A 12,354-nucleotide genomic window follows, 5' to 3' on the forward strand; every position below is an offset into this window, starting at 1 on the left:
TCTGTCTTTTCCAGAAGCATGTAGGCAGGGAAAGAGGGACAAGATGGAGCTGTTGGGGTCTGAAGGCAAAAGAGATCCCCAGGTTATCTCACCGCTTTTGAAACGCTATGTGAGGTTCATAATATTCCTGAGAACAAGAAACTCCCCACACCGATTGCAAAACTGTCTGGTAAAGCTTTAAATGTATTTAATGAAATGCCAATTCAGCAAGCTTCGAAATAGTCTGAATTTAAGAAAGCTGTTTTACAAAGATTTCAAATTACTCCTGAAGTGTATAGGTCAAATTTTAGAAATGTTAAGAAGAGTACTGGCATGAGTCATAGTTAATATGTGTATAAGATGTGTGACCTAATGAGAAAATGGGTAAAGGGAAAAGGATTATGGCCAATTAGCTGATCTCTTTGCTCAAGAACATTTCTTAAGTATATGTGATGAAGATGTAAGGAATAGCCTGTGGGATAAACCTTTACAATCTGTATTAGAAATGGCTAATGTGGCTGATGCATTTGTACGAACCCAGATATCCAGTGAGCACAAGCCACAGACGGAGGGGCACAAACCCAGTGTAAAGGGGGATCTGGTTTTACCCCTGGGAAGAAGGAGGGTGGTCGGGGGCCTATGCCCTCAGCCTCCCTCCCTCCCACTCCCCCCAGAATTGTTCCCCTCCTGCAAATCCCCATCACAAAACTCCTGTGAAGTGGGAGGGTCCAAAAAGGTGTTTCCAGTGTAACTCCACTGAGCACCTGAGAAATCAGTGCCCTGAGCTAAAATACACTAAGCCTCATCCAACCCATGTTAATGCAGCTGTTCTTAACACAGGAGCGCCAGAGACACTCCCAGGTTATACAATGAGTTTTGTGAGGGCTGACCCAGAGGGGATAGATATGGAATTTATCAAGGATTCCAGAGTGAATAACATAGAGTGCATAGGGTGGAGAGACACTGGTGCACAGATTGCTCTAGTCAAGGAAAGCATGCTCCAAAAGACGGACATGTTACATAACCAAAAGGTAGAGCTTCTGGCTCTGGGTGGACATAAGATTCCTGTACCTTTAGCTAAGGTGCATGTGGAATGGGAAGGTTTAGAAGGTGATGTGACTGTAGGGGTACTGGGTAGTATCCCCGTTGATTGTGCCCACCCAGTACCATGGGGAATTAATGTTGTTAGCACGATACTATCCTTTTTCTGGTCACTTAGGGGCACAGAGAACCTATGACAGGTTAAAGAAACATTTGTTCTGGCCAGGAATACAGAATGATGTGAGGAATTATTGCGGGTCTTGTGAATTATGTCAAAAAAATTAAAGACCTGCAGGACCCCAGAAATTTCCTTTATACAAGAGGCATTTCTGAAGGTAGCAATGGACACTGTGGGTCCTATGTAGGGTTGCCAACTTTGGTTGGACAAATTCCTGGAGATTTCATCACAGGACATAATATTTAATTAAAAATTAATCTTTAATTCCTGGAGACTCCAGGACTTGCAGAGGGAATAAATATATCTTGGTGGTCGTGGATTTTGCCACGAGATATCCTGAAGCAGTAGCTCTGTCTAACATTGGGGCAGAATCTGTAGCAAGAGCCCTTTTCACTATCTTTAGCAGAGTGGGTTTCCCTAAAGAGATTTTATCTGACCATGGGACATATTTCATGTCTCAGCTATTCAGTGAGCTATGGAAATTATGTGGGGTGAAACAACTAAAAGCTGCCTCATATCACCCAGAAACCAATGGGACCCTAAAATCCATGCTGGGAATGTATGCAAATAAAAGGCTTCAAAATTAGGACGAATTACCATTTTTGCTGTTTGCTTGTAGGGAGGTACCTCAAGAATCAAAGGGGTTCTCCCTATTTGATCTCCTATATGGAAGGAAGGTGAGGGACCCCTAGATCTGCTCAGAGACTCCTGGAAAGCAGACACTGAGGTAAAGGAAGAGACAGTAACTGAATATGTACAAAGGCTCAGAAAGGAGTTAAAAGATATGATGGGTATTGTTCAAACTAACCTCAATGACAGGCAATCCAAAGAAAACGTGTGTTATGGTAAAAATACTTGTAATGCTCCTTTGATATAGGAGACTTGGTGTTGGTATTAAGTCTTGTGGAAAAAGTACAAAATGCAAAATTCTTGGGAAGGACCCTTTGAGGTGACAGAAGTGGTAAATGAAGATACATATGTTAAATAGCCTCATGGTGATGCTGTCCCACAACTAGTACATGTAAACTTAAAGCCTATCACAGTACGGAAGCCATGGTAAATATGATCTGCTGCATAGTAGGGAAAACTGAGGCACACAACCTCATTAATCTGATGGCTGAATGCCAAACTGACTCAGCTCTGGGAAGCATTGATATCTGCAGTGCATTAACACTAGTTGAAAGGGCAGAGGTGTGGGCAGTGCTGCAAAAACAAAAAGAAGCGTTTTCTAACAAGCCAAGGAAGACACACTTGCTAACTCACAAGATCATCACAGAAGGACACCACCACCTCCCAGCAGTCCCTACAGGGCCATTGGCAAGGTGCAAGAACAAAGTTGTGCAGAAATACAAAGCATGTTAGACCTAAGAGTAATTAAAGAGTCTGACAGCTCTTGAGCAACACCTGTGATCTTGGTCCCTAAGAAAGACAGCACTGTAACAATGCAGTCACAGTACCAGATGGATATCCCATGCCAACAACTGATGATATGCTGGACATTTTAAGCAAAGCTAAATAGCTCACTCATGATTATTGGCAGATTCCTTTCGATACGGCTGCACAGAAAAAAAAATCTGCTTTCCTCACTGATATAGGACTCTGAGTTCACAGAGTTACCATTTGGTTCAATTAATGCTGGAACCATCTTTTTGAGGCTGATCAACCATGTGTTAAATGGTTTACAGAACTTTGCAAGGGGCACATGTGGATGACACCACAGTGTTTAGCAACCCTTGGGTTGATCACAAAAAACACTTGGAAATTGTGCTGTCAAAACTCAAAGAGGCAGGCCTACCCATAAAAGCCTCTGTGTGTAAAATTGGAGCAGCCAGAGTTCCTTATTTGGGACACTGGTAGAGGGAGTCAAACATCCCAATCCCTTAAGAGTTGAAGCCATTGTCAAACTGGCCTGTGCCTCTACCAAGAAACAGGGCCAATCTTTCATAGGTCTGGTAAACTAGTACCGAAGGTTTGTGTGTGGGTTCAGTGACTTTGTATCTGCAATCACTGATCTATGTGAAAAGACTAAACCCAACAAGGTCATTTGGACGAAGGCATGCCAGGAAGGATTTGATAAGGTAAAGAAAAGCTTGTCTGAAAAGTCTGTTCTAGCTAGTCCAGATTTTGACAAAATGTTTGAACCACGTGCAGATGCATCAGGCATTGGTCTAGGTGCTGTGCTGATGCAAACGGGAGAATAACAAGAAGCACCCAATTGCTTTCTTAAGTGAAAAATTGACACCCACTGAACAGAATTATTCTGTCTTAGAAAAGGAATGCTACGCCATAGCATGGGCAGTCAAGCAATTAAGGCCCTATCTTTTTTAACAGAAAGTTCAGGGTCCTAACAGATCATTCACCATTAGTCTGGTTAAACAAAACTAAAGGCTCAAATTCCAAGCTTCTGTGCTGGAACCTTATACACCAAGAATTTGATATGGAAACTGTGCATATAAAGGTTAAGGAAAACATGGTGGCAGATGCCCTGTCCAGGAAAGAGGCCCCTGAGTTGCTGCCTCCAGGTCACCAGTGGCTAACCCTCTTGCAGCTTTGTTGCGGGGAGGTGTGACAGTCTGTACCCCTGTATTCACCCCTTGCACACTATTATAATAATCTTTGTGCAAGTATGCCTTGTGAGGTATCACTGAAAAACTCGTAACTTGCTGGCCACTATTGTCGTGATAAAATATGTGTGGCACATTGTTTGTAAAGTTATAAGATTTCATTGTATGGTGTTACTAAGACAGGTAACAAATCTGTGGAGCGGCCACACCAGTTCCTCAGAGACAAAGGACAAGCTGACGCCTAACCTAGGTGTAAAAAGGTCAAATGGGCCATCACCTGCTTAAATGGCCATTCTTTGGCAGGAAAGAAGGTTTGGGCAAAAAATCTACATCTTAACAAACAAACAGCATGGGGTTCTCATCTGCACACTTTTGTCTCCTGAACCTCAGCTGGAGATGCTTCTTGAAGAAGGGAAAGGACTAGAAGAAGGGAGGGAAGACCCCCAAAGGGTGTCTCCCATTCTCTCTGCCCATGGCATCCACAACAGCTGAAGAACAAAGGAAGCCGCATTGGACTGGGGGAGGGATCCTGACTGAAAGAAGTTTAGCCAGTAGACTGCGGAAATTTGTGCTGAGGGAGACTTTGCTTTGAATTCGTTCTTATTTGTTAAGTTAGGCATTAGTTGCATTTTACTTTTATTTTTCCTGTAACCAATTCTGACTTTTATGCTTCATTACTTGTATTCACTTAAAATCTCTCTCTTTGCTGTTAATAAACTTGTTTTATTGTTTTATTTAAACCAGTGTGTTTGAACTGAAGTGTTTGGGAAACTCCATTTGGGATGACAGGATTTGTGCATATCGTTTTCTATGAATAATGTCCAGGAGGGAGCTGGGCAGTACAAGGCGTACATTTCTGGGGAAACCCTGGGACTGGGAGTTCACTTGTATCGCTCTGCACTGGAAATCAAGAGTGGTTGGCTGCAGCACTCACAATATAACTGGGAATAATTTACATGCTGGAGGCTGTGTGAGCAGACCAGGAGAGGTAGCTACCACGGCAAAGTAGTGTAAAAGGCACTCCAGGTTAGAGAGCTGAGGTGACACAGCTGTTCATCACTCCAGATTGTGCCCTGGATATGTCACATCCTCTTTTCCAGAAGCAGGGAAGAAGGGACAAGATGGAGCTCTTAGGGTTTTTAGGCAAAAGAGGCCCTTAGGTTAAGATGGTTTATTAGTATTATTGAGACCAGAGTTGTCCAGGTGGATTGAGCCCTAAATCTGAAACAAAGAGGAAAGTGACAGCTAAGCACAGAAGGACTAGAGATGGTCTCAAGTCACAACACTCAGAACTAAGTTTCACACACCCCAGAGTTTGGGTGGCTCATTATTAGAAATAAAAAGTCTGAAAAGAAATTTGGATCTGAGTGTAGGGACCAGTGAAGAAAGGAAAATATCGCCAACGTGAGCTGATCCAAAATCTAAGAATGGAAGTTCTCAAAAGCGCATTTTCATCTGTCAAGTCTGCTGCTCCCCAACAGACACGCAGAACGGGAGCCATCTGAGGAATTTAACTCTACGATGTGCAGGGTGAAGTCTATGTGATTTCTCGATTGGGAAGAGGAATGATATGCAGAAATTTAGCCAGTGTGTTCATTGGGATGAGCCGTATAAGTGTATCAAGAGCCTGTTGTTCTGCAGCAATACATCAAGAGGAATTCTCGGAGAGATAGAAGCTGCTCAGAATTTAGTCAGGTGTGAACAACAAGGAAACTGCTCTGAAAAGATCAAGTTTGGTCACAGGGTGTGTGAAGTGTTTGTTTAGCCTGTACTCAAAGTGTGTTTTTCTGAGGACTGTGTCCTTGTTCCTTTGCTCCCAAAGATTACACTTGGTCTTGAAGAGTCATTTTTAAAGGCTAATGACGATGGTAGGGACCCCTTCTCCGCAGAGCTAATCTGTCCTGCTCCAAGTGTGAATAGTACTTTAAATGCCAGCTCACTTCCACTGCACTGCTCACCTGACGCTCTTAAAGCACTTCACAGACATTCACGAATGGAGCTTTACCACACTCCTGTGAGATACTCAGTAAGTATTATCCCCATTTTAGAGGCGTGGAAACTGAAAAACAGAGACATGAAGTTCCATCTTTGAGCCCTTTTCCATGCTGCTCATGCCCGGATTGCCTGCCCACAATTCTGGCCTGTCAAGCCACATCCCTTTCCTGCAAATTCCTCCTGAAGATTTGTTTCTTCTGCAATGCCCAGCAGAAGTGGGTTAATGACAATAATAAACCACACAGGGCCAGATGCTCTGCTGGTGTCACTAGTGTAGTTCCACTGACTTTAAAAGATCTGTCCCTCCCAGTTATTCTTTCCTCCTGAGACCTACTGTCTTCTCTGTTTTGGACTTGCAGGCCTAGACCCGCAATCAGAACACAAGAGCAAATCCACGAGTAGCCCCTGTTGACGTCAATGGCTCTGCATGGGCACAGGCACCAACCCACACAGAATCAGCTGCAGGATCAGGGCCTGAGATTGTAAGCTCCTTATGGTGAGAATTGCCGTTATATTTATGCTTGTACAGCAACGAGCACAATGTTAGTTCTTAACATATAATAAATAATATGAAAACCTGCCAAGGGGGCACTCACCAAGGGGGAAATGCTGTACAGGTTCTGATTGTACTTCACCTTTAAATCCACGTACAGGTGCCGGGTGTAGTTGACTGTGTACAGAAAAGAGGCTAAATAAAATATCTGAAAAATAAAAACAGGCCTTATTTTATTCCATCAGTAATCATTCACACTTTCTACAGCACCTTAGCTGCTTTCATCGCCTATGAACCCAGAGCACTTGACAAAGCTACGCTGTGCAAGCTGTAAAAAGAGCCCTGAGGGAGTGTTAAAGCGCCCAGTAGGTGCTCAGCTATCATAGTGCTGAGCGTGGTAGATATGACTGGCAAGCTAGATACAGCAATCAGGACAGGCCAAAAATTAAGAGGCTGATTCTGGCCCTTCTCCTGAGCTCGTATGCTGCTCCAGCGGCAGTAAAGGAGCCACAAAGGGCTGGGGCAGAATTTCCTGGAGCAGCATAGGGCTGAAGTAGGCAACCCAGCACTGCCTCCTTCACAGGCCCCAGCGAAGGGGCTAAGCTGGGGGCATAGGCACCGACTTCCTCAGTTCCCAGGGGGTGCTCGACCCCCCCACTCTTCCCCAAGCCTCGCCTCTTCCCACCCACTCCGTCCCTTCCCCCAAGCCCTCATCCCACCTCTTCCCGCCCCCTCTTTCTGCCCCTGCCCCTCCTCCTCCCCGCACCTTCTGAACGCAGCTGAACAGCTGATCGTGATGGGTGGGAGGGGCTGGGAGGGATGGCAACGAGCTGATCGGGGGGGCTGCTGGTGGGTGCTGAACACCCACTATATTTTTTCCATGGGTGCTCCAGCCCCGGAGCACCCACGGAGTCAGCGCCTATGGTGGGGGATGGAGCTGGGATCAGAAGGGAGCACGCCCATAGCATCCAGCACCATGGCACAACTCATAGGCCTTAAATTAGAGCAGCCCCCAGCGGTTACATCAGGACCAGTCTGACCCCCACAGCAGTCCAAAATCGAGACAGTCCAAAGATGGCTTAAAGCTATCTTGGGCCTCATCCCCCAAGGCTGGGCCCTCTGTGCTGTCTCTCTCATGAGAGAGCACAGACTCTGTGACTACATTTGCTTCCATTGTGCTGATCTGGCCACACTGTCTGCTTCCCTTGAATTGGTGGGAATAACGAACCAGAGCGCATTTAATGAAGACAGCAGCAATGGAGAACGCTAAGCCAGTGGGGAACATGGCTGAGATTACATGGGAGGAGATGGGTTTTTTCCTCATAAAAAATTAAAAGAGGGGGAGAGAGAGAGCAATAAGAAATCTAGAGCTATTCGGTCTGAGGTGTTTTCCAGCCCCGCCCGCTCCGAGAATCACCTTTTGGACTGAGACCAAGCATAGAGAATCTGAACACAAAAAGAATTTGTTTGAGGAAGTTCTGGGCAGCTGGGAAAAGAAATTTCTCTTACACTGTTTGCCGTGACATGGCAATGCCTGGATGGGTGCCCACCCAGGACACCCCAGTGGCAACCAAGCTCAGACAAGTGACTGGGGGTCTGGCTAGTGTTAGGCAAACCACAAATTTTTTTTTCTGGAAGTTCTCAACTCGGGAAGCACTCTACAAACGTAACCAATTTTACTTCTTACCTACCTCCCAGCCCCCGAGAGCTAGGTGACTGTTATCACCCTCATCGCACAGATGAGGGGGCTGAGGCACACACACTTAGCCAAGGCTTCTCATTGAGTCTTTGGTAGAACCAGGAAAACAGCCCTGCTCTCCTAGCTCCCTATCCTCAGCTTCTGGCATTGGGGATAATCCTGCCGGCCTAAGGCCCTGGTCCCCATCAGAGCCTGGCATACAGAAATAAAGCTGGAGCGTAGGAGAAACCAGGAGCCCTTTGTTTATCCCTCTTCAGTCGCTACTTATAATCATTTTGCGATTTTCCATTGTGCCAGCCAAACAGAGTGGAATCTACCAGAGGATGTTATTAGGTCATTAGAATTTAATTGGGGAAACTGTAGACGAAGTGCGTAATTACAGCATGTCATCCTCTCTGTTTTGTAGCATAGAAAACAAGGGTTACGACCGGAAAGGGACAGCAGAGGAGAAAATAAGTTACTTTTGAATTTCATTAGTTCAGCTCAGTGCTGGGGACTGAAGTGGAGGAAATTGTCAAGGAAGAGTAAATAAAACAAAAAGCATGGGCCAAACTCATCTCTGGTGAATCATCCATTGACCCCAATCGTAACTCCACTGACCGCAGCGGAGTTATGCCGGGGTAAATTTGGCCCTGCATTTGGGAAAAGGAACTATGATTTGTATTATCTTCCATTTAAGAAAGTAGTAGGAATTCTATGAGCCCCACTGGTAAAGCGGAGTAGAATTACGATGCTTGTCTTTGTCTGAAAACATAAACAGGGATAATGGGGGATAATACTTCTCTATCTCACTGGATGTTGTGAGGGAAAACTATTAATGTTTGAGGAGCTCAGGCCTAAAACCTCAAAGGCATTTAACTACCTATCTCCCACTGAAATCTATGGGAGTTGAGCGGCTAAACACATTTGAGGGCCTCACAGCAACGAGCACCACTGAAAAATGAATAATCCAGTACAGGTTGGTCATGACTGAAAATGTTACCATCTGACAACTGTTCAGTGGTTGATATGATGAAGTGTGTGCTGTCTCAGTCTGGCTTTAGTGCCCATCTCCAGCCCCTCGTGGCATTCTACAAATATTACTCAGTGCCCAAAGGAACATTCTGACAAAAGGAATGCCATTGTTATTTGCTGCACGTCTACGGAATGCAGCATCTGTGAGATTCTTGAGCCCAGCACAGGGAAGGTGGGGAGCGGGAGAGGTTTATTCATTTCATTAGTTTACAGCTCACGTGTGGCCTGCTGAGGTGCTTCTCAACCTGTCTCATATGTGCCTGAGCTCTCACCCTGCCTCCTCCCCGCCCTGTATCTTATCACAAGTCCCGCGTGAGGCAGGGGTTGCTAGGGTAAGCACTCAAGTAGTTTTTTAATTCTGTCCTAGAGTAAATAGCAGAAAAGGATCTTGCCAGAGTGCAAGTTGGATCTGCCAGACCTAAGCACCCTCCCATCAGAGAGGGATTGCCTTTGTCCTTACCTGGGTACAGTATGGGGGGCTAGTGAGTCCCCTGTAGCCCCCTTCACTGGCTATATGTGCTTGTGTAACCACAAAAGATCAGGGTAATGGAGTCACTCACACTCACTGCATTCAACAGCTGGCAGTGGTAGCATAAACATCTCAACAGCAGCTCACTTATTGCCATCTCTCAGGTTGGGACAAAGGCAGGTGCTGATGGCTCTCTTTCATAGGGACACAGGACTTGCTGTACCTTGCAGGTCCGTGTAGTCAAGCATCCTGCCTCCATCAGTGACCAAGACTTTATGCTTCAAAGGAACGTCAAGTTCCTTCATTTTTCAGCTACCCTTTTAGGCTCCATTACCTCCAGCCTCTTGCAGGTGTCCCCAAGCTGCTTTGCCGCAAACCTGGGAGGCAGAGTGTGCCACCCCTTGAATTCAGTGGTGACAGAGCATTGTCTCAAGCACACAGTCTCCTTCACTGCACTTCGGTCAAGAAGGGAGATGTCTCTGAAGTCACTGCCAAACCCACATCTCCTGTGATACAATACAGAGCTCTGACGCCAGGCCAACATGCATTCCAACCTTTCTCAAAGTAGTCTAGAGTAAACAGAACCAGACAAATGGCAGGCATTGTCACTCCCCAGAGAAGTATGTACCAAGACAACCTAATCCCATGACCTCTTTGAGTCATGTCTGACCAATAAGAACCATGGCCTCATGATAGTATTCCAGTGGCAAATTTGCATATGTGGCCTGTGAAGTGACACCTGTCCTGCAAGCTCCCTGCAGCCACATGCCTAGTGAATCTTCTCATATATTCACTTCTCTGCCCCAGCTCATTCTCCTTGTATAACCCCCAAGTAGACTATATCCTCATTGTCAAGGGGTCATTGCCATGCCTTTCCTAATGGCCAAATTACATACAAACCTTTTGTTCCTTACCTGGAGGCTCAAGGTGAACGTATATCATTGTTTTTACAGCAGCATAAGAGGAGCTAGAGAGATCAGAGATAAGCTGGAAGTGGAATAGCTGCTACCTAAGTACAGTACTTGGTGTCATGAGTAATAGGAATTACCTATGTGTACTGATGTTTAAAAAAACCCAACACAAACCTATGCCACAGTAACCCGACAACCACATACAAAGCAATGTGATCGCTCTCACATGCTGTACATTGAGTTACCTTCCTGCCCTCTCTACAACATGCAAAAAGCCATTTCCAGCTCCCCCGCAGCTTGGCTTGAAAGAGTGGGGTGGGAGGTTTCCTGGTAGCCTCCATGGAAAATGTGTGGCCTACACACCAGAACAAACCTGATTCAAGTCTGGACTGCAGTATAGGAATTAAAGAAGAGAAAACCTATTAGGTAATTTTCTCTACCACCCCAGGGGCCAATGAAACACTGCTCCTTACAGTGTGATCTTCAGTACATTGCCTTGTCCTGTTCTCGGGCGCACACCTAGAGGGGGACCTCACTCTAAGGGACACCGCTCGGGAGGACATAACAGTAGCTTTAGAGTTTTCAGCCTTTGTAGATTGTTTTTTTAAAGCCAATTACTTGAGTCAATATTCCAAATTAGACATAAAACTGAGCTCCTGGCTGCTTGTGGCCAGAGATCTCATGACATTACCTGTAAGAGTGATGGTGGTAATAGCTGTGCCTTGGCCAAACTGAAGTTCAAGTAATTAAAAGCTGCCTCCCTAAATTCCCCCTGTAGTTTCAATGGGATAGCAGTACTCTTTACGTGTCACTTTACCACTGTGGCCATGCATTGCTGTGTGCTGTGAACCAGCTGCCATATTCCACCACATTGGAGTGATGGGTAAATTTCTATCAATTACTGATATAATTTGCACACAGTGTAGAGATTCCTGGGCCAGTGTGAGACTTAGTTATTGTATGTGAAATTCTTTGGCTTAACGCAGACACAAGCCAGGCTGTGAACTGGGAGCTTCTCAGGGGGCAGCGAGGAAGGATTTATCAATCCCAGGCAGTGAAGCAACTTCATGACCACCACTCCTGCCTCTCAAGCACAGTGGCCTTCACAACCAGCATGCTCCCTCTCCACTGGGTGAATGGCCTTGGATCTATAAAGTGACAGATCAACCAGTCCTTCCCCTTTCCCAACCCCAAATCCAGCGTGCTGGTGACTCCCATAGAATGGGGTCTCTGGCACATAGGCTACCCAAATCTTTGCATCGCCCTCCCACACTCCATGGAGTGGAAACACATCAGCTCCTCTGCATCTGGGGACTTCCCTGGCCATGAAGGCAGAGGCAGGGTTTGTCGCACTAAGAGGCTTCACTGTATTTCCCAGCTAAGCTCCTTCAGCCCAGAATACAGTTCATCTTTAATTTGGCCTGCTTTAAATAGTCCCAAAGTCCTAAATGCAAATGGCTTCCTAAATATTCTCCCTTCCTTTCAGCACAAACCATTCCAAATCCCCATAGCCATTGGAGGGTAGTGGGTTTCTGCACAGAGCCTTTGCTACTGCCACTGTGTCCCACTTGCAGCCCCTCACCCATTTCCTCTCCCTGCAGTCACTACCTGGTGTGCTTCAGACATCTACAAATAGACTCTGACAGGAGGAAACCCTAATGATGCAGCGGCAACCCAACGAGACAAAAAGAACTGCCAGGAAAATGCTTCCGCTTCACTGAGGTCCCTGCACATGAATTCAGCACAGAATAGGACACAGCTGACCTTCAGGGCAGAAGGCTGAGCTTACCATGAGCACCGCAGCCCACAGACAGAGTAACTGGGACTGCTTGGGAGACTATTGGTATAAGGGTAACAGGAGCAGATCCCATGGGGGCTACTCATGGGAGTAAGGTTTACAGGGCGGGGCCCAAGGAGAATACCAGAGTTTGTTTGCTCTTTTACAGGAAAGAGGAGTGTGGAAATACAGCAGTACATTAGTCACAGAGATAGCCGTGGGTACCTGCTCAAC

General features: G+C 45.9%; 1 protein-coding gene across 8 annotated transcripts in view; it reads right to left on the reverse strand.

The window, feature by feature from the left end:
- The window catches only part of TMEM116 (transmembrane protein 116), a 35,928-nt gene that overhangs the window by 7,436 nt on the left and 16,138 nt on the right, over positions 1-12,354 (reverse strand). For all 8 annotated transcript variants that reach the window (XM_074972446.1, XM_074972441.1, XM_074972442.1 and 5 more), the window contains one exon: positions 6,354-6,458. In XM_074972446.1, the coding sequence (XP_074828547.1) occupies positions 6,354-6,458 (105 nt within the window). The remainder of the gene's footprint in view (positions 1-6,353; positions 6,459-12,354) is intronic.

This window comes from Natator depressus, chromosome 15 (genome assembly GCF_965152275.1).
Source record: "Natator depressus isolate rNatDep1 chromosome 15, rNatDep2.hap1, whole genome shotgun sequence".
In the NCBI taxonomy this organism is placed as follows: domain Eukaryota; kingdom Metazoa; phylum Chordata; order Testudines; family Cheloniidae; genus Natator; species Natator depressus.